We start from the raw sequence: 27,218 nt of genomic DNA on the forward strand, positions 1-27,218 counted from the left end.
ACTGTTTCAGTGTTTCACTGTTTTAATGTTTCAGTGTTTTAATGTTTTAATGTTTCACTGTTTTAATGTTTCAGTGTTTTAATGTTTCACTGTTTTAATGTTTCAGTGTTTTAATGTTTCACTGTTTTAATGTTTCACTGTTTTAATGTTTCAGTGTTTTAATGTTTCACTGTTTTAATGTTTCACTGTTTTAATGTTTCACTGTTTTAATGTTTCACTGTTTCAGTGTTTTAATGTTTTAGTGTTTTAATCTTTCAGTGTTTCAATATTTTAATCTTTCAGTGTTTCAATATTCTAATGTTTCAGTGTTTTAATGTTTTAATGTTTCAGTGTTTTAATGTTTTAGTGTTTTAATCTTTCAGTGTTTCAATATTTTAATGTTTCAGTGTTTTGATATCAGCTGTTGTTCTTGTTGTTTTCTTCTTCTTTTCTCGCAGCTTCACCATGTTGATAATACTTTTTAATGGTTTTCGTGTTTTCTCGAACACTATTAAATCTACTCTCCAGCTGTGGAGTTTTTTCTATTTCTGTCTTGCCCGTCTGGTTGGTTTGTGAAGGAGCAGCAGTGGACTGCATGGGAGCACGTTATGAGTCATCTGTGGATGTGTCGAAGCGCTACCTGTCGATGATAACCGGGTCTGATGGCGTCTCGTTCCTGTTTCCACAGCTCTTCTTGTCGCAGCAGCGGCTAACACAAAGAAGGACAAACAACTCCATCAGATTTATCTCTAAAGAAGATCACCTGCAGACTGGCAGGTGATCTTCAAGAGGTCTTTGGCTTTACCAAAAAACAGCCAACATGCCAGGGGAGGTGGAAACATTTACTGAATAAGTTCTGATTCATCAACTTGTGATTTTGGGCCCTACCATGGGAACAACTACGTGGACCCCTCCATGTTTTTCGTTGTTTGAATAGAAACAGAGATATTGAGAATTCGGGAAAAGCTTTTCCCTTGAACGTCTCCTCTAACTCATGTGTTTTTTCTGTTTTTGTGACCCAAACATGGTGCAGAGAAAAGGGTGAGTGCTGGTACCAGTTAGGTCATAGAATGGTACCAACCAGGGAACTGACTGCAATCAGGTAACATTGCACTGGTAGCTGTTGTTGTTCTGGTTCTTTACCAGTTCATTCATTTGAGTTCAACTGGGGCTGTAGGTCTGCCTCTAGTCTTTGTGGTTTGGTTCTGGTTGTTTCTTTCCAACCTTGAGAGCCTGCAGCCTCTAGGTCAGGTGAGTCCAGGTGTTCTTACCTGCACATGATCTCATGAGTGAGCAGGACTCGGCACATCTCTGGGTTCTTGTCCTGGCCCTCGTAGATGATGGCCTGAAACAGAGACACAGGTTAGAGAGCAGGTTGAACCTTTGTCTCAAATAGGACTCAATGTTGGTGATTGCTGAGACTGAAGCAACAGAAAGAAGCGAGTTCCACTGGAGACTCAAAGGAAGCAGCTGGAAGCAAACGTCTCCACTCAGAGCAGCGCTAAAGGCGCAATAAGTAAATGACTAGTTGGATTTAAACGCTGCTGCTTTCCATTTGTCACAGTAGAGAGTGAAGCAGGCGGCTAACGGAGTTTCTACCATACAGAAACTGGTCCTGACTGCGCCCCCTGCAGGCTGAAGACCAGCTGACAAACAGAGCTTAGACTCTGACCACAGAAAGACTCCTTCCGGGACTATTCACAAGTTTCAAAATTAAAAGAGTTTGTGAATCATCTAAAGTGACTAAAGTGATCATGTGTATTGTCTGTGATCAACTCTGATCAGACTGTGTGGTGTCTGATCAGAGGAGTTTCAGAGCCACAGGTTGGCTTTCTGCTGTCGCTGGTCAGGACTCCTCCAGCAGGGGGAACTGACCACCTGCTGGGAACAGAAATTGGTGTTTTATGCTGCTTCACACATATGACTTTTTAATTTTTCAGTTTCATCGCGAAGAGCTTCTATGCACTAACATGAACTCAACCGGATGTTTGCTGAGGAGGTGAAACTGGAACAAACCACTTCTGATCCAACAGAGCCAGAGCTGAAAACCACAGAGTCAACAAACACACCACTCCATCCAGTTTTATCAGTATCAACCAGTACCGACCAGAACTGACGAGTTTCAACCAGAACATACACAAACACAACCAGTGAGAAGGACGTCACTGCAACAAACAGGAAGGGGCTGGACGGACCACTGTCAGTCTCATATCTTATTTGGAAATGGGACCATTGCACTCCGGAAGTGAAGGGGGAGCTAAAAAAAAGCAAAAGTGTACTTCTAAATCTGACTAAGGATCAGATTTAGAAGTACACAGAATGCTAGATAATTTGTTAAAACTGTGAGAAGCGCTGAAGTAAATAAAAGAGAGAAGTTCAAATACATGCTGAGAGTGAAACTTCTTTCTAAAGGTGAAGATATATCACAGATTTCAAAAGAAAATAAAAACAGGAGGCTGCAGACAATATAGTGTAGCCGGGGCATTATGTCCATTATGCACTCTTCCGGTTGCCCATATAAGGAAGACGCTGTGTTTTAGCGCAGCTGATTCATTACGGAGGCAAGCAATCGGCATTTACATTTAAAAGCGGGTAGATCGCTGAGAGGGTGAGAATCCAGGCTGATTCCTCTGCAGGAAACCTCCTCATGGAGAGGATATACAGAGCTCTGCTAGCTTTTAGCGAAGGTTGACCTGCTACTGTTTCAGTTTTAGTTTGTTTTGGTTATTTATGGATCAAACTTTTTATTCTTTTGGGAGTTTTTATTGTTCAGCCCTCCAGGCTCGCTTGTAGATAACCTGTGCTGTCCCTGGTTCCAAGCTGTTTTATCTAGAGTGAGGAGACTAGTGGAAGGGGAGTTTCTTGTTTTGTGTTATTCACCGGGAGTTTTTCTTTTGTTGTGCGAGTGTTTTTGTTTGGGAACACCTAGGTGTATTCAGTTACATTTGTTTTTTTAATTATTATTTCTCCCCCAAGCAGTCTGATGTTATTTAATCAAAGTAACTGGTCATCAGCGGTAAGGTTTCCAGGGCCAGCATAGATTTAGGATTTAAAGTGATTGATATTGTACAATAAAATGAATTGACTATTTATGCCTAGTATTATTGTGATTAAATAAACTGTGGTTAATTTGCATCAGTGCCTCTGATCATTTTCTTTACAAACTTATGTGTGATATGGTAAAAAGACAACACCAGAGGATTTAAGGTTCTTCACACATAACTAAGGTCGTAACCGAGGTCACAATAGGAAATAGCGCCCCCTTCACTTCTGGAGTGCAATGGTCCAAATAAGATCTGAGGCTGACAGTGATCCGTCCCGCCCCTTTCTGTTTGCTGCAGCGAGGTGGACTTGTACATGCAACCAGTGCCCACCAGAACAAACACCAACACAACTCGTGGGCACTGAACTGGAGGACAGTTTGGACATTTCCAAGGGCCCTGACTACCAGGGTCGCCTTACATAAAAAAGAGGATTTTTTTTTGTATTTAAGTATTTTGGGTGTCCTGTAAACAATAACACTGATGATGATGAGGGCTGTGTTCTTACTTGTTTTTCCCTGTAAAAGTTAAATGTTACCACTTCCACATTTAGTGAACACCCCGTTTCTGATTGAAATGGTTCGTCCTGCTGACGCGTGTGACGGTGTTCAGTAGCAGACAGAATGAAAATCACACAAATAATCATGACGCTGCTTTGAAATATAATAAAACTGGTTTTGAAAAAGGAAAGAGAAAAAAATGAAAGGAAGAAATAAAGCATGTTAATCTGTTACACAGTGTTTCACCAAGAGAGGTGAGTGGCTATTAACCTGTTAGCTTAGCGACCGACGAGCGTTAGCTTTCATTTGTCTAACATTTCATTAGTCAAAGGAAATATTTATCAAGACATAGATTCATATATTGAATTTTTGTTGTACCTTTTGCCATATTTAGCAGCAGACGAGTTGAGTCAGCAGCGGTCCTGACCCCAGGCCAGCCGACCTCCTCCCGGAATGAAGGTATGCTAGGGCTAGGCTAGGCTAGTAGCATCAAATTAGCACCGGTCCAGTCTGACTGCTAGGCTAGATGCTAACAAGAACGAGTTTTACATTTTTACAGCCGAGTGACTGAGATGTAAATGGGATAGGCACATGGACGTAATGAATGAATGCGAGGTCATACACAATTTGCAATTTTGTTGAAAAAAAGAGGAAGAGATGAGCCAAGGAAAACATTTTAAACGTTCAAGTAATGAATTTGACCTAATTAAATATTTAATTACTTTACTTATTTTTCCGATATGGCATTATTTTACAGAGTGGGACCGATCGAAACATAATTAAAAGCTTTCAAACGAAATAAAGGTTTCAGTGAAGGTAAAAATCTAAATCTATTAGGAATCTCTGAGCTAATAGATTTAGAGGCTCGGTTCCGGTTCCGGGCTGATCCGGGCCGGGCTGAAGTTTTCACTACTTTCAGACGATAACATAATTTACTTTAGTTACAAGTTTTAATTTTATAAATGTTATAGTTAATAATTTAGTGTTTCTGTTTTTCATATTTCAAGAATATTTAGAAATATTTGTCTGGAATTTTGTTTTGCAACATATTAAGTAAAATATGGTCGTTATGACGGTTTATATCTTTTTTTAAACTTGCCTCATAGTGAATTACAATACAGACAGTACCAGAAACAGAACCAACAAGAACACACACACCAACAGAACCAATGGAAATAATGTGCTGTTTGTCCGGACTGTCAGAACTCCTTAATAAAATCAGTTCTGTGCTATAAACATGAGAAATAAATTAATCCACAGAAACTTTCCCGTTGGTGTTCAGTGGAAAGTTTTTCTCCTGTTGTCAGATTAAATCTCCCTGAAGAACAGGAAGTTAATAATATGAAGAAGCGGAGGAGGAAGATGAACTTCCTGAATCACTCACCTGTTTGGTCATGGAGTCGATGAGTCGGACGTAGAGGTCTTGCTCCGTTCGGACACCTGAACGCAGAAATCGGCCGTGTTCATGTTGGTCTGCAGGCTTCAGCTGCTCTGTGCAGTGAAAGAAGCGCACCTACCGTTGCTGTAAAGTAGCTGCAGCTTGTAATGAATCCCGTTGTTGGTTTTCTCTCCGCTTGGCTCCTAAAATAGTAGAAGAAGAGCACTCATTCAGAACACTGCGGTTTGTTTAAGACACGCTGACCTCTAAGCTCACAGTTAATGTTTTTATCCATCTACGAGATTTCAGGGTGCATTTGTTTTCGAAGTTGCCAGATGTTTGGGGGTTTCTGTCACTTGGCAGGTGAATCTGATTTTCTGTCGTCCTGTGGGCGTGTTTGGTTTGTGTCACAACTCCACCCTGCCTTTGTCTGACTCACCTTTTCTTTCTCCACAAAGTCGACATATGTGGTTCGTTCGATCTCGACGGGCTGTCCCTGCCGGTCGTACAGCGCCAGAACGAAGTGGAAGAAATTGGATTTCCTCAGGTTGGACGGCGGCTGCTTCTCAAAGTGAGCTCGAGCTAACCCCACCCCGCTGGAACACACAAGCAGAAAAATCACCTAAAACAGTCCTTTATAGCATGTAACATAATACATTTTTATTTTACATAATCTATTGATCTTCCATACAAAAAGCAGCTCAGAGCTGAGAAAAAAAACCTGCATTTATAAGAGTAAAGTTCAGTTTAGATTGTGTTTTTAAAATAAACCCTCACGTTTGTTTTTATCTGTAAAATCTGTGGAGTATTTGCAGCGATGTTTTCAGAACCAGAATGTATTTCTTGGAAGCTTCATCTAAAGCCACTGCTGATCAGTAAAAATCCACCAGTTCAGAAAGCGGCTGCCGCAGCGCGGCGTGAATGAAGCGCTCCGCTGAGGACAGACTGCAGGTCGCCACACCTGGCCGCACGCATCAGAAACGTGTTTGGGACGCGCGTTGGCGCCTCTGATTGGTTTGTGTGCAGCGATGAAAGTGCGGTGCTTCCCGCGGCTTCAGGTCTAGTCAAAGGAAATAAAGTTAAGAATCACAGCAGAGTCACGACTGATTAATATTCATGGAGATGAAGTCAAACTGCAGCTTCGACCCCGACAGTAAATCTGCTCCTCATTATAATATGACTGAGAACACCAGGAGCGATTGTTTCACACACACACTTCAATATTTAATCAACTTCAGGAAATATAAAACACAGCAGTGGACACAAACTCACTGAAACATTTGGTCAATAAATACTTTTAAATCCTCAGAATAAATCAGCTGAATGTTTTATTAAAACAAATATTTTATATGTTGGTTAAATATTTGCTTTAAACCTTAAAGTCAAAATTGTTTCTATAATTGTTCTGGGATTAGATTTTCCATAAAGTGAATAATAAGCTGTAGTATTAAAGGGTTGTGTGATTATAATAATTACTGTGCAGAATCACATTAAGGTTCAATTTGGACTTTACTGTATAATCCCAGAAATAATCAGCTGCTCACAGACAGGTGTTAAAGAATCAGCCTTTTATTTTATTTCTCAATGTGGACAATAATTTGTCTTTTCAGATTAAATTAATTTAGATTCAATGGGGTTTTATTTAGCTTAGTGTCAGGTTATTTAATGTAGATAAACACATTTTATATTCATTTTAATATTTTTACATGAAAATAAAAAACGACTGTCTTAAATTAAATTTTCCTGAATGTAAATCTTTTATTCTATTTAAAAATGTTTTTGCTCTGCAGATGTGAATCTTTGTGTGAATATTTCAAAGGGATTTGAATGAGTTTATTTATTTTAATTGAAGTTCTGCATAGTGAATAATTCAGGCTGAGGAGATGAAACGATGTTCAAACGCAGCCGCTGCAAAGAAGCCCAGCTTGCTTCACTGACAAAATAGAAATATATGCAGATTTTTTAAATAATTAGAAGAAAAATCATTTTTAATAATTTGTTATAAAAGTTTTTTTTTGTCATGTGGATAAAAATCATCTCAGATTTGAGGAGAATTTTTTTTATTTTTTATTTATGTAATCTTTGTTTCCCCAGGAAAGTCCCATTGAGATTAAAAATCTATTTTCTGGTCAGATCTGGCAGTCAAGTTAAAACGCCATAAAATAAATTAATTTAAAGATTCCTCAGGAAAAACATTTGCAGTCTTCTCAAAATCAAATGTAATTTTCTCTCAGATATAAAAAATACATAAACGCAAATACATATTTATTTAGTCTGCATTTCAAACGCAGCACACATTGTCACCTGATAATTTTTAAAATCAGAAAAACTTTCATTTTTAATTAAAACAGTATTTTATTTTGTTTTACCCAGATTCTTCCTCCGGTTGCTGAATAATAAATATTAACAATAAGTTTCAGCAGACTGTCAGTGGACTGAATTTGTCTGAGGATAATGAATTTTTCCCGTCTGTAAACGTCGGAGCGGAGCGCTGGGACTCCAGCTCCCAGAATCCCCTGGGGCGGCAGCAGCTTACCTCTGAGCGGCGGTGTTGGCGTCCACCACGCCGGCCGAGTGCATCCAGGAGCGGACGGCCAGCGGCTCCTCCTTCAGGCCGGCCGCGGCGCCGCGAGGCAGGCTGTCCTGGATCCCAAACATCTCCCAACAAAAAAAACACCAGAAGAAGAAGAGCTGGACTGGAGGAGCGCAGCGCTACAGGACGGCGCGCAGCTTCAGGGCGGAAGACATTTTAATAATGGAGGACGAAGAGCAAAAACTGGGAAATCTGAGAAGTTCTTTATTGGCTTCAGAACTTTCTGTTTTTCTGGTTTATTCAACTTTAGGCGAAAAAGATTCAACAGTCGGCCGACATGCTGAACCCGCAGAGAGGAGGAAGAATCCTCAGAGGAAACGCTTCGGACGGCGAATCGAAGCCCAGCGCTCGGCTTTTCCCCAAAGAGCAGCGAGGCGGCCGCCCGGGACGGACCACAAACTCTCAGCCCTGCGGCCCCACAGGACTGGACGGCAGAACCCAAAAACCCCAGGGTCTTCCTCCCAGTCGCTGACATCACGGCGGGGGCGGGGCCTGGGCGGGCCGGGGGCGGGGCCTGGACCCGCAGGGAGAGAGGGAGAGAGAGGGGCGAGGGAGGGGGGCGACACGCTGACGGAGCGGTGTGTGTGCTGCGCCAGTCCCACCAGTTACTGAACTGGTTCCCATGGAAACACAGCGCCAGAACCCATCAGGACCTCCGAGGTCCGACGGGTCAGAGCCGGAACCAAACCAGAACCTGAACCAAATGGACCGGAACCAAACTGAACTAGAACCAAATTGCTTACAGAACCCAAACGGTTCCAGAAGAACTCTGAACCCGAGCAACAGAAGATCTCAGAGTTCTGTGAAAACCCGACAGAACCCTGAGTGGTACCGCTGACCCAGAAGAACCTGAATCTGCTGATGAACCGGGTCGCTGCTGGATCAAACCAGAACCGTCGTCTGGATCACGTGTTCTGGTCGTCTCTCTGGTTCTGGACGGACCAGAAGACACCTGGACCGAACATCTGAGGTCAGAGGTCATCGCTGAAGAACCGGGTCAGAATCCAGGAGGTCCAAATCCGAGTTCTGCACAAAACCCAACGTTGACTGGGTCAAGAAGATCCAGGACCCGGTTCTGTCCAGTAACAGAACCTCCCTGAGCGGGTCGGGAGACGGGGTCCGATCGGGTCAGAACCTCTGCCAACGGCTTCCTCCATCCTTATGTTCAGACCGGAGAAACAGAACCGCTGCTGCAGCCGCTGCTGCTGCAGCCGCTGCTGCTGCCGCCGCTGCTGCTGCCGCTGCTGCTGCTGCTGCTGCTGCTGCTGCGGCGCCTCGTTACGTTCAGCTGATTAACTCCAAACCGTCAGACAGGAAGCCAGAAAAGGCTTTTCACAGCCGGGACGCTCCGGCCCACCGCCGCTCCACTGGGGCCTCCGAGGCTCCGAGGGGCGGGCCGAGGAGGAGGAGGAAGACAAGGAGGAGGAAGACGAGGAGGAAGAGAAGGAGGAGGAAGACAAGGAGGAGGAAAAGGAGGAGGAAGACAAGGAGGAGGAAGAGAAGGAGGAGGAAGACAAGGAGGAGGAAGAGAAGGAGGAGGAAGACAAGGAGGAGGAAGACAAGGAGGAGGAAGACAAGGAGGAGGAAGACAAGGAGGAGGAAGAGAAGGAGGAGGAAGACAAGAAAAGGAAGACAAGGAGGAGGAAGACAAGGAGGAGGTAAAGGAGGAGGAAGACAAGGAGGAGGAAGAGAAGGAGGAGGAAGACAAGGAGGAGGAAGAGAAGGAGGAGGAAGACAAGGAGGAGGAAGACAAGGAAGAGGAAGACAAGGAGGAGGAAGACAAGGAGGAGGTAAAGGAGGAGGAAGACAAGGAGGAGGAAGACAAGGAGGAGGAAGACAAGGAGGAGGAAGACAAGGAGGAGGAAGACAAGGAGGAGGAAGACAAGGAGGAGGTAAAGGAGGAGGAAGACAAGGAGGAGGAAGAGAAGGAGGAGGAAGACAAGGAGGAGGAAGACAAGGAGGAGGAAGAGAAGGAGGAGGAAGACAAGAAAAAGGAAGACAAGGAGGAGGAAGACAAGGAGGAGGTAAAGGAGGAGGAAGACAAGGAGGAGGAAGACAAGGAGGAGGAAGACAAGGAGGAGGAAGACAAGGAGGAGGAAGAGAAGGAGGAGGAAGACAAGAAAAAGGAAGACAAGGAGGAGGAAGACAAGGAGGAGGTAAAGGAGGAGGAAGACGGAGGAGGAAGAGAAGGAGGAGGAAGACAAGGAGGAGGAAGAGAAGGAGGAGGAAGACAAGGAGGAGGAAGACAAGGAGGAGGAAGACAAGGAGGAGGAAGACAAGGAGGAGGTAAAGGAGGAGGAAGACAAGGAGGAGGAAGACAAGGAGGAGGAAGACAAGGAGGAGGAAGACAAGGAGGAGGAAGACAAGGAGGAGGAAGAGGGCTTTCATGTTTTTCTGGAGAAATAAAAAGCTGAAGGAGAAGAAACTCCTCAGAAGGAGACGGGAGTTTAACGGAGCCTCAGGTCTACTCCAGCCTGAGGACGAGGAGGAAGCTGAGGAAGAGGAGTTAGTTCCCAGAGTTTAGTTTGTGAAGCTTCCCGATCAATCAGTCCTGATCAATACTCCGTAACAACAACATGCTGGGTAATGAGGATCAGAGCCCGCGGCTCGCTCTGCATCGTAATAAAAAGCTGATAATTCAATTTAAACGGAGCAATAAATGAGCTGTCTGCAGGTCTGAGGAGGAGGAAGAGGAGGAGGAAGAGGAGCAGCGCTGGGCCTCAAACTAAATCCACAAATTACTCACCAGTTTCACTTTATCTGGGTTCTAATTTAAATAAAATAGTTTTTCATATTTTCTGTTTTTCCCCCCATTTTTTTGAAGCTAAAAAGATGAGAGCTGCACTGAATAAATTCTTCAGATTAAATCCTGGAAAAATGATTAATTCAAAGCAAATTATTTGGAGACAGGAATTTCATCCTGGGAATGTTCATCAGGAAAACGGAGATATTCTGGATCCTATTTCCATAAAGAGAAACCATGTTAGCGTCGGCGCTCCATCCATCAGCTGCAGCTAGTGGACAAATTATTCCTGATTTCATTTCCCCGTCTGCTGCCGAGTCCTGCAGCCGCATCGCACCGCAAGGCACCGCAACGCATCGCACCGACAGGCTGCAACTCCCCAAAATAAGACCAGGAAATTCTTTGACTTTAAACTACATTTTATAGAAGTCATTTTATTTCAAATATTTTTTATAAATGTTATATTTTATTACTAATTGAACAATGTAAATGTTCCATTTTAATAAAGCCGTAAAGAATTTGAAATAAAATATGTTTTTTCTGCCGAGTCGTGAAATGTGTGTGAGAGAGATGCAGCACACACACATTTGCATTTAAATAGCAACATCAACCAGCGATCATGGCAGCACACCGGAGGGTTTCCCAGATGTCACAGCAAAGTCAGACGAGCCAGCTGTCTCTCTCACACACACACACACACACACACACACACTCGGCTGAGTCGGTGAGAACCATTGATTCATGTGCCCAGGTTAAAAAGCAGCATTAAACTGTGATGTGGGATTAGAACAATTGAACTCTGCTACGTTGCTGCCAGACTTGCTTCCCCCCATCGGCGTAACGGCTGAAAGGAGCTGCAGCGTTTCCTGCGTCGCAGATCTCAGTGATCTGGATCAGCAGCTGTTCAGCTCTGGAAACGTCTCTCAGGGCCGATTTCTGTAAATGGAGTCCAGGCCTCGGTCCAAACCTCCACCCTGCCAGGAGGAACGCTTCCCTAAAACCAAACTGGAGGACAGACGTCGTTCCTGAAAACTTTCCATCGGTTGACCTAGAATTCAGTGTTCAAAAAAACGGGATTAAATCCAGACAGGCCTGGATCAGGACCAGGATGAGCCTTCATCCTCAGATGCTGTAGTGCGTTCCTGAGCAAAGCGCACTGAGTTTTAGGCGGACCTAGCAGCGCGGCTCTTGCTCCGATTAGTTCATTAGGTGAAGACCGAGATCAGCAGAAAGTAAGCTTTGACCTTCTACTCTGATATTTGACCTCTTTCAACCTATTATCAGCATCAAGTCGGACACATTTTCTCCTCTCATCAAAAAGCCACAGGAAGAGTGAAAAACTGAAATACTGAAAGCTAAAGTTTTCCTGGAGAGACGTTAGCATGACCATCTATGGAAGCACGAAATATCGGTGTGTATCGGTCCGATGAGTAAAACCAGGCCGATATCAACCGATATTTCTTCCCATCCTGCTGCTATTTGTTACTGTTAGACTGTGTGTGGACAGGGGGGATTCAGAGATTTGATGAAGAACCCAGGCAACCCAGACATGCTTTCTTGGGGTTCATCATTGAGGCGTGTTTGACCCATACCAGGTGGTTGATAGGACTCTTTCAGAACCTGGGCGGAACCAGAGTCCAGCTTTACTGGCAGATCTTTGGTATGTGATCTGCTGGAGGAAACTTTCCCATGGAGGCTTCCTCTGATGTCCGCCTCACCAGCTCCACCTATAAGAGGCCAATAATACCCTAAAACAGCTGACGCTCTTCTCCTCCATGAAGTTTGTTCTGCTGGTGTTTGCAACCTGAGGAATCGGGTGGAGGTCGATCTCAAAGAACCCACTTCAGAATCAGCACCTCCCTTTTCATTCAGGACAGACCTGAAGATTTAGAGTTCATCAAGATACATGAACCGGATGGAAGGCACTTTTTTCTTTGTGGTTGTTCATGCTAATTAAATGAACCGCAGTCAGACCTCTGTGAACGATTTCCAACACCAAAGCAACCCTTAGAAGAACAACGTAGCAGCTTGCTGTTTACGCAGTAAAGGTGGCTGCCGTCTCAGGATAGATTGTAAAGTTGCAGAGCGTTGCATGATCATCAGGTGAAAGAAGCTTCTAGAAAGCTAACAGCGATGGCCTTCAGTGGAGAACTCACTGCAGGTTCTGACCCAGTCCAGACCTGGTTCCGACTTGGTTCTGTTTGCAGTGGGACCAGGATGTAGTGGGGTTGGGATGTGATGATTCACCGTCTGCTGCTGAATGACGCTTGTTCCACATTGACCACAAAAGTGGGTAAAATGCGACCTGAGCGTTCAGACTGCAGATGCTTTGGAACCGGTCCGATTTAGCTCCACGTCTGGATCGGATCTCATTTCTTCGATTAAAAAAAGATTGAAATTGGCCCGATAAGATTGCAGGGAAATGTGAGATATGAGTTAGTTTTGCCAGGTGTGAATGTGACCGGTTCTCCCTGAGACCCAGTTGGTCCAGAACACCTTCATCACTCAGTCATGTGATCTAATATTGACACTGGAATATCTGACCTTCAGGTAAATTAAAGCGTCTATAAAACAACTTCAATTCTGTCACCATGAAAAAGACCAGAGCATCTCCAGCATATATTTATGTTTAATATTTTGGTTCTGATTGTTCAGAACTAGAAAAATGGACAAAACACACAAGAAGCCGGAAAATGAGAAGAAAATGGGAGGAAACAAAGAAGTTGACCTTCAGCTGCAAACACAAAAACACTTTCAGCTCTCTGCTACTGTGTGTGTGTGTGTGTGTGTGTGTGTGTGTGTGTGTGTGTGTGTGTGTGTGTGTGTGTGTGTGTGTGTGTGTGTGTGTGTGTGTGTGTGTGTTGCACAGGGATTCCAGTCGTCCCAGTTCAGGGAATTCCATCTCTCCCAGCAGAGCTTCTGGCAGACATGCAGACAGTGACACCAAGTGGACACAGAAGGAAGTTCAGCAGGATTTCTGACTTCTGTCTGATCGTTGATGAATTAAAACCTAAACGTGTCCGGGTCGGGATCAGAACCTAAACGTGTTTGTCAGTCTGACACCAGAAAATCAGCTGGTCTCTGGATCAGACGGATTATTTCCAGATTAAATTAAAACTGCTTTGATTGAAACAATCAAAGACAAACTGCTGGAAACAGATGATGCAACCAGAAAGAAATTTAGAACATAAAAAATAAAAATAAATGGAACAATGATATGGGATAAAAACCTTTACCTATCTCCAGCATCCCGTTCAGATTTCAGTCTCTGACCCGGCCCAGGTTCTGGTCCAGAGAAGACCTGAAAATGGGTGGTCTAATGGTGACCAGAACACAGGCACAAGGCAACAGAGGATCTGACAATGGAGCCTCGGTATTTATGGTCAGGAAGGATAAAGGAGCAGCTGTAGGACAAGAAGCTACAAAGTTCTGTTCAACCCTGACAATAACCGATAACTGGCTCATAATCGATGCAACACCATTTGGATCAGCTGTAATCGGTTGATCGGTACCAACCCCAACAGGATGGATATTAAATGATATTTAAACAGGGGGGCAAACATTCCTGCAGCGGAGCTTCCTCTGTTCAAACCTCCACCTGCTCAGAATGGAGCGATTTCATTGGCTGTTTGTAGAGTTCACCTCCAGCAGAGGGCGCTCTATGCTTAGGTTTCACCGGGATCCAGACATAACACGTCTTCCTTTGCTTCAGACTAATTCCTCATAAAGAGTTTTTAACAGGGAACCAGGAGCGTTTCCAGCTGAGCTTCGGTCCGATCACGAACTGCTGAGATGTTGGAAGCAGAAAGAAAACCGTGACTCGTTTCTCTGAACTATCCAAATCAATTGGAGGGAAAACGGACCTGGTTCTGACCCATTGATGACACTTGTGATGCCAGCTGCAGTAAATACGCAAACTGAAAAAAAGTCAATAAAAATTCTCACGTTCTTACACCATCAAGGCTCCCACAGCATCACAGATCCTCCTCTGTACCTAACAGTGAGTTCTTCCACACATCCATCCTTGAATGGAATCCAAAACCACAACAGAAAATCTGCAGTACTACTACACTGACAACAGGAGGGGGCGAAGATTAAGTACAATTTTCTCTTTAAGATCCAATTTCCATTTCTCTAGAATTTATGATAGATGTGCTTCCAAGAGCAAATAATCCTTCCCATGTATTAACACAAGAGGGCGCCACTGCCCGTGGTTTACAGACCCAGGTAGCCACAACAATCACCGATTCAAGCTTCAGATTTTTATTGGAAAAAAGTCAGAGGAAAATAAACACGTCTCAGTATCTCAGCATGGTGTTCCATATTCCATCTATGAGAAAATTTGACTTGATTGATCATACGATTGGATGTAAAGTCACTTAATCCAATTGTGGATTGGATGTAAACATATTCACATATTTTTGTCCCAGTTAGTTTTGAGCAAGGCATGAATTGGACAAACATTTTGGTACATGATGATAAAATTAATGGTGAAAAACTTAAAAAGTCATTTAAATTGGTCTTGAGGAGTGAAATCAAGAGGAGCTTCATTTGGATTAGCCTTTATTAGATATTCCATTAAAACAACTTTACATAAAATTTCTTCTTCTTCTTCTTCACCTTCACAACTGCCGTCAGACTGCAAACCCACGTCTCCCTTCACCCTCACCTCCTCCTTGCTTCCCAGACAGATTTCTGACCCAGTGATGTTTGGTGAGTCAGGAAGGCAGTGGCTGCTCTGGACCATCCATCAACACACCAACTTCCTGTCTGTTTCCTCCTTAAAGTCCACATTAAAAGGAAAGCCTTATAATTATATTTACTCTGTATCCATCAGTGCTCACAGGACCAGACCGGAGGGCCTGGTACTGATCCACCGACCCAAATAGCCCAGAAGATTAATCAATGATGTGCTTAGTTACAATCAGACGTCCTAAAGGGTTCACATTAAAAGCAGGAGGGCCGTCATTCCCATTGATGCCATTACCCTGGTGGTTCTGGGCGTGTCCAATGAACCGGTACTGTCGACTTTAGACTTTCAGCTCCTGATTTGGGATATCTGCTCATGGCATCGCTGGATCTGCAGAACGCTGGTTACATCATAGTGGAGATCAAAATGTCCTTGAGGACATTTTGTTGAAGCATTTCTGGGCCCTTTCACCCCGGGCTGAGACCAGGAGGAACCCACCGCTTCCCAAGGCTCTCCAGGAACCCGACAAGCCCTGTGCTGCACATCATAGAACATCAGAGTTTCTACAATACAACAGCTGCGTGCATTAAGCTCTAGCTTCAACCAAAATGGTCAATTAAAACCAGGTGACACATCACCAATTACAGAGAAACAAAGCATCTCAAGGTGCCCAGGGCTGGCGCCCCACACATATGGAGATTTGCATGTGCTGCAGTCAGGCTCATAGCTGCTGACAAGAACACGCACGTCTCCAAATTGTACACACTGTCTAAAACCTGGGAGAAGTTTTCTGCAGCATGGCTTAAACTGATGGTGGACATGCAGAAACTTCTGCAGATTGATGGGAAGCACCCGGAGATGCAGTGGTAAATTAACTGTGCAGGAGGAAATGCTGAATACTGCAGATCAATCGCAGTTCACAGTGAAGGAGGCCTCAGGGTCACGAGGGCCGATATCAGACACACGGCTGCAGTTCTCCATGGAGCAGAGAGGTGAGCAGGCTGGGGAAATGTTGGGGAGTTTCTGGGTGGTTCCACTCCTCTGAAGGCGTAGCGACAGTCGAACTAACTTCTAGATGACCGGAGCGGAGCGGTCGTTTGTGACGGTCGGCCGCAACTTCACTGTTGCAAACGGGTTTCCTCCTCTGCAGGCAGATGCATTAATAAACTATTAGACAGAAGCAGGATGAGAAGAGGGTTTGTTACTGGAGCTGCATCACTCACCCCAAAAAAGGAGGTTTGGCTGTTCCATTAACTAAGGGCACCTGTCAACGAGACAAAGGACAGAAGAAAGCTGGAGTTATTCTGACTTTGCTGAGGCACCTGGAGAATGCAGCTGCTGAGACACGGCGCCGTCTCTGGCAAAGAGTCCAGAACAATCTGGCACCAAGTTCAGGGGTATAACCGAATTAAATAGCGTCTCCTTTGGCCTGGGGTGGAACTACAGCCACTCAGGAAGGTTAGAGGTTTAGGTGCTGCTAATTCATCTCTTTGCAGAAGCATTTTGTCTGTGATCACATCCTCTACGCACGTGAACATGACCTCAGTCCCTCTGATCATGGCTGCCTACAGCAAACAGTGACCCAAGTTGAGGGATTTATTCAGGAAGGTGGTGACTGACTGGACAGGATAAAGGACAGGAAAATGGACTTATTTAACTGTGTGTATATCACTTTAAGAGCTCAGAGAGCCAACAACTTGTCTTTCATAACATTTATGTTAGACAGCCTCTAAACTCATCAAGTTTTAATGATGCTTAACAAGCACTAATTGTCCACTAGAGGGCAGACAACACTTGATATCACTAAACTGGACTGCATTTAAAGCTCTGAGGAATATCAGCATAAAGTGTAATAAACAAACATTCAGGTTGATAATCTGCCAGCTGTGACCTTGCAGGTTTTATTAGCTAAACATTAAATCTACCAGGATCAGGTCGACACAAAGCAGGAAAACAACTTTCATAAATCAGGATTCATTAACCTGTAACTGAAAGCAGAACTACGGAAATAAGACTCAACATGCTGGGCTGGTGGCCCGCAGCATTACTAACGAAAGGCTGTAGAGAAGGAAACCCGCTTCAATAGACACTGTTCTGCGGGCCCAGGTAGAGACGTGTTGGACCATGAAACTCTGTGAAGCCATCAGATTACAGATTATAATCTGTTGAAATCTGGTGAACTCAGGCATGCAGCATTGCAGCTGACCGGATTGAAACCTTGCAGAAGAGCAGCAATAAGGTCATAGTTCACCAACTATCTGATAAAGAACCAACGAATCACAGCTCAGGAATCCAATCAAAATTCAGCATCTGACCAAATAGAAGCTACATCATCCCAAGCTAGCTCTGATTTATTGAATAAAACGTCTGGAATAAATAACAGAAAACTAGAGATTCACACCAGATAAACCCTCAGCTACAACCCACTACAACGATCATTTAGTATAAGGAAGTACAAGTTTAATGCTGTTGCCACAAATTCAGGAAAAGCCCCGCCCCCAGAGCTCACAGCGACCACAACACCATCAAGCCAGGAGGAAAGTCAGATTCCTACGTGCTAAAAAAACTCAAATCCAGGTAACTGGAGACGTATCAGAGGAGAAACTCCCTGATGCAGCAGATGAACAATGAAGGACAACAAAGCGTGTCCGACTTCACCTGCTTTCTCTTTTGATAAGTCAGCAGTCAAAGACCCTGCCAGCACCTGTAACCCTCTCCGTGGCAACCTGCCCTGACGCGGTGTTTGTTCGCCGAAAGACGGACCAATCAGACCAGGAGTTTCCTTCAGGATGGAGGCGGCCCAGCAGCTGCTCAGGGTGTGGAGCTGCTGATAAGGCTGGGACTGAAGTCCACCCTGTGGGAGTGGAGTATCGACTGCTCTGACATGGCAGGAAACACAACCCAGTTCAGACTGGGGAGCTCCCAGTTCAGACTGGGGAGCTCCCAGTTCAGACTGGGGAGCTCCCAGCAGCGAGGGCTCAGTCCCTGCACCCAGGAGGACGAAGGGTCTGCATCTGGAAACAGGAGACAAGTCTCCAGGTTTCATTTCTAAAGCTTTTGTAATTTGACGTTAAATAAACTTTTAGCCAGTGGAGCCTCATGTGTCAGTAGGTTGGACGTCCAGGGGTCAGAGGTCAGCTCCGGTTGAAGAAAACACCTCAGAACCTTCAAAGTATTCACATTTCATCATGCATCTAACTATAACCCAGTCAATAAACTTGAGCAACCACAGTTCTGGAGAGCAACCAGCATCATGGAGACAGAATGGACCGCCTGACGTCCACCTGGACGGACAGGAAGGCATTGAGCAGAGCAGCAGTCTCAGCGGTGAGAGACGTTGACGAAGTTTGCTTGCTCTGCTCCAAACCACCAACATGGGGACGATGATTTTCTGGTCAGATGAAACTAAAGCTGGCTGTTCTGTGTGGAAGATCCCACACATCAACCGCACACCCCACAGTGAAGCATGGTGGTGGCAGTGTCATGCTGTTCTTCAGCAAAGGAAGGACGGCTAGAGCTGATGGAAGATTGGAACACAACAAGGTTCTACTTTGTGTTGTTTTAATGTGAAACAGGTCCAGGCGTGTGAATGCTTTTATTTTGACAGTACAGACTGCAGCTGTAGCAGTGGGCCGGGTTCGGTACTGACCGTGTTCTGAGGCGGAGGAGTTTCTGGGAGTTCTGGTTTGGACGGGTTGATGTCGCTGTAGTCGGGTGGCGGCAGCAGGACCGGCTCGTAGTCTTCATCGCCCTCCTCTTCCTCCTGCAGGCTGGCGGCGCTCAGGCTGCTGCTACAGAGGAACAACACGTCAGCAGAGAAACTCTGACTCCGCCCCCTGACCTGCAACCATGACTCTATACCTGCTGGACGCGCTCTGGTCTGCATAGGGCCGGCAGTACGATGAGGGGAACCAGCCACGTCTGGACACACACACAACCACAAGATGACGCCATCATGTCTGACATTTGGAGAAACTGTCGGCTTACTAGACGGTTCAGAGTCTAAAGGACCTTCAGCACACAGAGCATCTTAACCAGATGACTGAGGCAGGACAGAAACTCTGGCGCCTCCTCCTGACAGGAAACAAGTTGAAGCCCAAGGAGGAACCAGAACCAGTTGCTCCTCCTGGAGCTGCTAGTGATGATGATTAAGCTCCACTCAGGCCTCAAAGGAAGAGAGGGAAACATAGCAGGCATACCTTCTACCCCCTGCATACCTTCTACCCCCTGCATACCTTCTACCCCCTGCATACCTTCTACCCCCCTGCATACCTCTACCCCCTGCATACCTTCTACCCCCCTGCATACCTTCTACCCCCTGCATACCTTCTACCCCCCTGCATACCTTCTACCCCCCTGCATCACAACAGAAAGACTCAACCCGGAAGGAAACTCGTCCTTCCAGCTGAGCGATGTGAAGCACGCCACTGAGTCACCGCCTCCGCTGCTGGGAACTCCAGCTTTCCTCCTGAGGGCGTGGCCTCTGAGCAGCCTGCACATGGTTGGAACCCAACAAACCGGTTCTGACCAGCTTGTTGTGGTTCTGTGTGAGGCCACTGGGTCCCACCACTTTGACAATTACAGATCTGGCCCGCAGGAACCGGATGTTGATGCGATGACAGGGACTGAATTGCATCGGACCGAGCTGGACAGAATTTTGACTGAATACGAGATACCAGGATCCGGACCAGACCAGATCTGTGCTGGCCTGGTTCTTTTAATTGAACTGGGATGAAGTTCTGATCTCCACTTATATGCTGACTGCTCACATTTACAGAACCTTAATCTGGACCGGTCCAGAACCAGGCATCAACCAGTACCCAGCATAGACCAACCAGAACATCCTGTGGTCCTGTTGGACCTTGACCACTCACTGCTGCGTCCGGTCCAGCTCTCCGTACAGCCAGCCGTCCTTCTCCTGGTGGATGAGCAGCGTGATGACATCACCGTGCTCGAAGCTGAGCAGCGTGTCGTTGTTGCCCGCCGTATGGGGGAAGATGGTCTTGACGCGGGACTTGGCCCCCCCGCTGAGCCCGGAGGACATGGATGTGGACCTGGACAGGTCTCCCAGGCTGCCCTGCTCTGGAGGACAAAGGGACATTCAGGAGGACTTCCTGGCCGGGACGGCGCAGCGTTCTGGACAGGCGTGTCGCTGATGGTACCTGAGCTGAGGTCCGAAGACGGGCTCAGAGGGGTTCTGGACTCGGGGTTGAACATGTTGGCCAGTGGGCTGATCTTCTGCGGCGGCGCCGGAGGCGGAGTCAGTGGGCTCACGTGGTTCTGAGGAACAACAAGGAAACTCAGATGAGTATCTCAGGTCCAGAACCTCATAAACCAGACAAGTCCTTATCAGAACCATAACTCAACTGGGCCAGAGAGCAGCCAGAACTTCCTCTTTAGCTGGACTCTGACCCGGAGCAAGAAATCAAACATCGTCTCATATGGACTGAGCCGGGAAGTTCCCACACTGCTGGGTTCTGCTCTTTGACCCAAACAATGGACGAAACGTTCTGACCCAGTTCCTACTGGTCTAAAGTAACATGAGCATCTGCAGCATCTGTTCTAGTCAGAAGCAGAACCTTAGGATCCTATGAGGCTCCTCAGATCTTCTGTCAGAACGTTTCACTGACCAGAACCAGAACCAGCAGCTTCTCACCTTGCTGTGGTGTCGTGTCTGCGCTGACTCCGGGTCGGCGGACAGACCTTGGATCATGGAGGTCACTGTGTCGGGAACCTTGTCCATGTTGCTGCATTTCTCCTGCCAGGTGGGCAGTCTGGTGCTCAGCAGCTCCTTGGCCTGGCGGACAAAAGGACAGAGGGTTAAAGGTCGTGACCCCACTGAGGAAGACGCAGGTCTGCGTTCGCCCTCACCTTGTCATGGAAGCTGCTGAGCTGGGAGGAGAACATGCAGTGCTTCTCTGCCAGGAACCAGAAGCGCCTCTTCTCCTCCACCAGCGCCTCTCTGCAGCCGTCAGCAATGAACTTCTGCATGTCCATCTGACGGGACGAGATGGTCTCCAGGTACTGCAGAGACAGGACAGGGACACGGGCGGACATGAGGATTCGCTTCCCAGGGTTTCCTGTGTTGTTGTTTGAATCGGTGACGTTCTGTCATCACATATTTACACCCGGCCCCATAAAGCAGCTGCTCCTTGCTTTTATTGCTCCAGTTGTTAGTTCAGTGCTGACAGACTCAGACATGAAGGTGCTGATGAGTTCAGGAGCTTTGGGTGTTTTCCCTTTCGTATCGCAGACGACCCCGACTGCACCAAACTGTTTCTCTGTGGCGTCTCGTCATGGTGACCGAGTCCAGTCTCTTGGTTTTAATTCAAATAGAGACGGAGGCGCAGCGGCTCTGATTCACTGCTGCCTTTCCTCACAGGATTGTGAGGCGGCCGCCGGTCGACGGCGGGTCGCAGCAGAAGAGGTCGAAGCTTCTGGGTTGGTTCTGGACGGAGGGTCGACCAACATCGGGTTCAACACGACCTGTCAGCTGGGCTCCAGGGACACTGGGACGGCCTAGTCCAAACATCCGTGGGGGCCGTGTGTAAAGCAACAAACGAAAGTGTATAACCTGTCCCAACGGGAAAAAATGGGGTTTGCCATGTTTTCATCACGTTATTCATTAAAAATGCCGATTTTATGCAAATATTTGGCTCTAAAACAGCTCAACATTTTTAAATATGAAAACTGTGATATTTGTAAATTAATTAATAACCTGCTGAAAATGTGAAAAGTCAACATGCTGCCGGAAAACCTCAGAGCTGTGACTCAGCTGTTTGCCATGAGATTCCTGAGATTGGCTTTAAGAGAACATTTCTGTTCATCCTTCATCTGCTTGTAATAAAATGTTGTCCCTAACCTGAAGCCAAGAGGGCGGGGCTTAAAATAGGGCGGGGCTTAAAACCCTCCTGGATAAATAAACAAACATGAGTTCAGCAGATTTTATGAAGAGCTGAAGGAAATAACAGCAGAGGCTCCAGCAGCTAAAAGATGAGCTGTTAGAGCCGGTTGATCAGGAATAGAAAGTGCTCAAACCGAAAGTGTTCATGGCCTCTTCTGCCGAGCGTCATCCCTCTCCAAAGTCTGGCCTCTAATCCACCTCAGCTGGATCCAGTTCAGCAATCGAGCAGAAACGAGCAGACGGACCAGCGAACCGCCAGCAGAGAGCAAAAGATTTGCTGTTGTTGTTTCAGGTTCACTGGAGGAGGATGAGGAAGAGTTTTCCTGCCGGGTGGGTCTTCGGGATCTTCGAGATCTTCGGGGTCTTCGGGGTCTTCGGGGTCTTCGCTTTCATTTTCAGCCTTGAACTAGATTTCAAATTCGGAGTGAAATAGGATGGGATTCCATTTTTACTCACTGGTTCTGTTTTTCTGTCATAACCTGAGAAAGTCCAAAACGTCCAGATTCAAACACTTTGAAGAGCCTCCTGATGTCTCAGCCAACTTATCGTTCATTTCAGAAAATATTGGATAGGTTGGTGTGATCTGATTGTTTCTGAAGTTCAGACTTTTAGTCAGTGGGACAGAGATTCATCCAAATCATTGATAGGATTTATTCTTCCTGGAAACAACTCAAGTCAGTCTCTTCGTTTTCCAGATTTTCACTAAATGCATCATCGACGGCGTTCAACGCTGAAACATGTCTGCCGTGTTGAAACGACACTCGTTCATAGAGTAACATCTGGAGAAGGGCGATGCTATGATGACACCTTGAGCATCCAGAGGGCAGATCCGTTGGGTCCGGCCGCCAAGCATTCAACAGAACCTGGAGAAGCAGAGGTCAGAGGTCGGGGGCAGGCGGTCTCACCTCGTTCTCCTTTAGGTCGTACTTGAACGCGTGCTTGGATTGACCTTTCCTCCTGAGCTTCTTCAGGTCAGTCTGGGAGCGGTCCAGAGACTCCTGCTTCTGTTTGTAATCCGTCTGGTAGCGCTTGAATGTAGCCTGGGGACAGACGGAGACATGAGACATGGACGTCCTTCAGACGGAGGCGCTGAAGTCAAACACTCACAGTCATGTACTTCATGTCCATATCTGTCTTCTTCTCCAGCTCTACGATGATCTCTCTGTGGAACCGCTTGAACTGCACAGAGAAACGTTCAGATCACGGTTCACCTCCAGGGATGCAGAGCGCCCCCTAGAGGGAGACGTGCCAACACGGTGGAAACGTCCTTCTGTTGGACTTGATATCTGGACTCAAATCTTAGATTTATGGATCAAACCAGAGGTTGTGGAAACCGGTCCATGGCTAAACCCAAATATTTACTAATTTATCACTTTGTATTTATGAAATCTGATTTAAAGCTACTTACATTCTCCTCCAGTTCAGTGTGCAGCTTCCAGTGGCTTTCTGCCATTTCCATCAGAACACCACCTGCAAGACAACGTGTCATGTTCAGGTTATCAGGCTGGCTGCTTTCTTTCACAACACGACACTGAAGCTCGTTCTAGCTAACCGCTTTGTAATGTCTGTAGGCACTGGGAAGAAGATGCTAATAAACCTCTACCGCTCTCTGCAACGAGCCAGTTGGTGTTTAAACAATGAGGAGCTGCAGAAAGCAAGTCGGTCACAGCATGTAGAATCACACCGAGGGAGGAACAGAGATCAGCAGAGACAAAACGAGCCGCTGACGAAACATTCAACCTCTAAACATCTGAACCCCTAAATATCTAACCTCTAAACCCCTAAATATCTAAACTCCAATCTCTAACCTCTAAACCATGAGAATGAGCAAATAAAATAGAACAAATGGTCAAACTGGTCAAGGTGGGAATACTTATTATGTTTATTGGTTTCAGGGTCCAATAGGAAGACCAAGATGTTCCAGTACCAACCCAGTACCGCATCCAGCCTGACCCAGTTTCATTCACAGCTTAGTTTCTACACAACTTTCTTCAATGTTTGATCATCCATCTGAGGGAGAAGTTCTGGTACTGCTCATAAACGGGCTTTAGAGCAGAGCGAGCAGCTCTGGATGGAATCAGAACCAGAACCCATCCATCTGGTTCTGTCAGCAGCTAACACCAGCCTCTTTAAGGCTTGTGGTTTAAAAATCTGACTGGCCTTCCTGCTTTATAACTTGGGAGCGTCTCGGACCGGAACAGCCCCGCCTCTTTGGTTCTGATAAGGGAGCCGGACGGGCTGGCTCAGAACCTGAACTTTAGTCAGAGCCTTCATCACCTGCTGATGGCTATTAAAGATGGCCGCCACCTCTCCGAGTCAGGATGAGTCGACGACAGCGGCGCTTTGACCACCGTCACCACGAGGTCACTGATGCCTCAGCTGCAGCACAGCGGCGAAAAAACTAGTTCTTCACTTTTACTTGAGTAATAGTACTCTGAAGTACGGTTACTCTTACTGGAGTAAAACTGCAGCTGAATCAGAAACAGAGTTTAGAGAGAATCCTGTTTGAACTGCAGCCGCACCCAAAACTGTGACCACACCCACACACCCACACACACACACACACACACACACACACACAAACGCACGCACACACACACACAAACAAACACACACACACCCACCCACACACCCACACACACACACACACACACACACACAAACGCACGCACACACACACACAAACAAACACACACACACCCACCCACACACCCACACACACACACACACACACCCACACACACACACACTGTTTAATATTGAAAGTGTTTCTTCAGCTTTCATTTATGATGATGATGATGATGATGATGATGATGATGATGATGATGATGATGCTTCCCAGGGCGTCAGATCCGTTGGTGACGGTTTGGTTTGTGGTTTAGTGGAGGAACGTCTCCAGCTGATCTGCACAGGAATTTCACACAAACATTGGCGTGGCCTGCAGCAGGTCACATGACCAGTATGGGTCTGAACCTGGTTCTGATTGGGTCCAAAGACGCAGAAGCTGCAGCAGCAGACCGTCTCAGCAGAGAAACATTTGCTGCAGCTGAAGACGGCCATTGTTCACCGCAGGGTGCGGCTGAGAAACCTGATCCTGATTCATAACAGGAACCTGTCTGCAAAACACATGGCAGAGCTCCAGCTCGGCCCGGTACCGGCTCCAGCATTTAGTCACTGCAGCAGAGCTTCCAGAACCACAGTGCCATAGGTCCAGTAGAACCCTGAGCTGCTTCAAGATGATGGTTGGTCTCCAGAACCAGAACCTCAGACCGAAGCTCTGGTTTTATTTGGGCTCATCAGGGTCACGGGGCTGAACCCGCAGCCAGCGCTGTGAGGCCCGGAGCCCTCGATGGATCTGTCATTCATGCTCTTTTGGTCTGAAGGCGCTTTGTAAATATGATGAATGAATGAATGGATGAATGAATGAATGGATGGGATCCTAAATCTCTGTTTTCCCTCAAACAGACAGGAAGTTCCACTCTGGTCACAGATTTATAGAGCAGTTTGAACTGAGAGCTTCATCCTGATTGGTTTTCTCACTGAATCAACATCATGTGAACAATGGGGACAACCCAATGTTCATCATGGCTGAAAGTTTGAGCTCGTTAATGGCGCCCCGAGTGACGCCATGGCGCCCCGAGTGACGCCATGGCGCCCCGAGTGACGCCATGGCGCCCCGAGTGACGCCATGGCGCCCAGGCCTGAACCAACGCTCACCCAGCTCCCTGGACGTGGGCGACACCATGGCATTCTCTCCGATCTTTGACACGGCGTTGAAGTAAGATTTTCCGGCCGCGGTCATGGCTGCAAGAGAAAACCGCCGTGAACGTCATCATCATCAGCTGCCCCAGTGACCTCTGGTGACCCCAGTGACCTCACCTGTGACGGACTTCTCGTAGCTCTTTCCCAGGTTGACGAGGTTCCTCAGGGCCGGGTTGAACTGCTCCATCACATTCTGTGAACCGGAACCAGAAACCAGTTAGTCATTCCCACTGCTGCTGAAGCCCCACCGTGTTCACATCATAAAACCGGCTTCACACCGGAACAGAACCGGGACGGGAAGGACTTTATATGGGCAGAGTCCACTTCCTGGTTCCATCACTCTCCTAGTTTGACCTTTGACCTCCAGGCTGGTTCCTTCCAGCCATGACAGATTAATCTAATTGTCAAGCTGGGCCTCCTGGTTCCTGATAAGGTGAGAAGCTCTGGTTTAACTGGTTGAGCCTAAAACGAGGCAGGAAAGGCTGCGGAGTGAAACATGCGCCGTATCGCAGCTGCTTCACATAATCTGGATTACATCAGATATTCCAGCTCATTGACCTGATAACCGTCACCAAGATTAGCCAATCAAGATGAGCATTAATCTGTTCACAGCTGGATTAACACATTTCACAGACTTTTACTCTGAAAGATTTCTCTAATCTCATGTTTCACTCCAACAACAACTGAAAAGATCAAATAATCTGAGTTATTTTATCCTCACAAATGAATATATTCTGGCCGACAACAAGCTGAGCTCATCCAAGTCCTGAGAAGAGGCTGGGCTTGCTTCTGCCTCGGGCCGGCTGGGCTCTCGTTCACAGCGCAAACATCCAGTGCATGAATTTACAGCAGATAATCCATCAGAAACCGCAGATTCAATCAGTGCGTCTGAAAACGGCTCGTTTCCCCAGAGGACCGGACCGGACCGGACCGGACCGGACCGCATCGCACCGGACCGGACCGGCTATACATCCAAACTTTAAACACCAACTTCAAATTAATCAGTGAATTATACAAACATGAAAACAATTTTTTTTATCTCATTTCAAAAAAGGACATCCAGATTGACTAGAGAAACAGATGAGCAGTTTCACCAGAGACAGCATGTCTGTCCCAGGTGTGTCTGTCCCTGCTGTGTCTGTCCCAGGTGTGTCTGTCCCTGCTGTGTCTGTCCCTGCTTTGTCTGTCCCAGGTGTGTCTGTCCCAGGTGTGTCTCTCCCTGCTGTGTCTGCTCAGGTGTGTCTGTCCCTGCTGTGTCTGTCCCTGCTGTGTCTGTCCCTGCTGTGTCTGTCCCAGGTGTGTCTGTCTCACCTTGAACGTGCTCTCCGTCAGCTTGCTCACTCCGTCGGGAGTCCTCGCCATGACGCAGCTCGTCTCTCTTCCAGGTAGCGGAAGTCAGAAAAATCCAAACGTGGCTCCGAAATCCCGGCTTGTCCTCGGTGCCAGTAGAACTCCCAGCGGCTCTGGTCTGGACCTCGGTTCCGAACTTGAGTGCAGAGACGTGTCGGAACTCAGCGGCGGACCGGGACACCGAGGAGGAGGAGGGTGGGTTCTGTGACGTAACGAGGCGTGACTCATTAAAGTCAACAGGTGGGATGAGAAGCATCAATTAATGAAATGTTCTATGG

At 46.6% G+C, this 27,218-nt stretch overlaps 3 protein-coding genes across 6 annotated transcripts in view; 1 reads left to right on the forward strand and 2 right to left on the reverse strand.

Annotated features, from left to right (window-relative positions):
* LOC129377689 (transcription factor COE3-like) overlaps nt 1-7,891 on the reverse strand; it is a 43,359-nt gene extending 35,468 nt beyond the window's left edge. For both annotated transcript variants that reach the window (XM_055057797.1, XM_055057796.1), the window contains exons 1-6: nt 7,435-7,891; nt 5,338-5,494; nt 5,038-5,101; nt 4,905-4,960; nt 1,251-1,324; nt 620-688 (exon numbers count right to left, since the gene is read on the reverse strand). In XM_055057797.1, coding sequence (XP_054913772.1) covers nt 620-688; nt 1,251-1,324; nt 4,905-4,960; nt 5,038-5,101; nt 5,338-5,494; nt 7,435-7,556 — 542 coding nt within the window. In that variant the 5' untranslated portion in view covers nt 7,557-7,891. The remainder of the gene's footprint in view (nt 1-619; nt 689-1,250; nt 1,325-4,904; nt 4,961-5,037; nt 5,102-5,337; nt 5,495-7,434) is intronic.
* tmem130 (transmembrane protein 130) overlaps nt 3,633-27,218 on the forward strand; it is a 30,704-nt gene continuing 7,118 nt past the window's right edge. For both annotated transcript variants that reach the window (XM_055057800.1, XM_055057801.1), the window contains exons 1-4: nt 3,633-3,774; nt 3,915-3,979; nt 5,357-5,469; nt 26,976-27,135. The gene's annotated coding sequence lies outside the window, so the exon portion shown is untranslated. The remainder of the gene's footprint in view (nt 3,775-3,914; nt 3,980-5,356; nt 5,470-26,975; nt 27,136-27,218) is intronic.
* On the reverse strand, nt 14,482-27,101 carry baiap2l1a (BAR/IMD domain containing adaptor protein 2 like 1a). 2 transcript variants are annotated; one of them, XM_055057799.1, is made up of 14 exons: nt 26,902-27,101; nt 25,708-25,783; nt 25,546-25,632; nt 23,237-23,298; nt 22,936-23,007; nt 22,734-22,868; nt 20,796-20,948; nt 20,581-20,721; nt 20,087-20,204; nt 19,799-20,006; nt 18,786-18,845; nt 18,574-18,712; nt 16,148-16,188; nt 14,482-16,068 (listed from the first exon to the last, which is right to left on the reverse strand). In XM_055057799.1, the coding sequence occupies exons 1-14, from the start codon at nt 26,950-26,952 to the stop codon at nt 15,996-15,998; spliced, it is 1,416 nt and encodes a 471-aa protein (XP_054913774.1). In that variant the 5' UTR covers nt 26,953-27,101; the 3' UTR covers nt 14,482-15,995. The 2 variants fall into 2 exon arrangements, with proteins under 2 accessions (XP_054913774.1, XP_054913773.1); XM_055057798.1 differs by having other exon boundaries at nt 18,574-18,715; nt 26,902-27,100.

This window comes from Poeciliopsis prolifica, unplaced genomic scaffold (genome assembly GCF_027474105.1).
Source record: "Poeciliopsis prolifica strain line A6 unplaced genomic scaffold, Auburn_PproV2 SCAFFOLD049, whole genome shotgun sequence".
Lineage (NCBI taxonomy): Eukaryota > Metazoa > Chordata > Actinopteri > Cyprinodontiformes > Poeciliidae > Poeciliopsis > Poeciliopsis prolifica.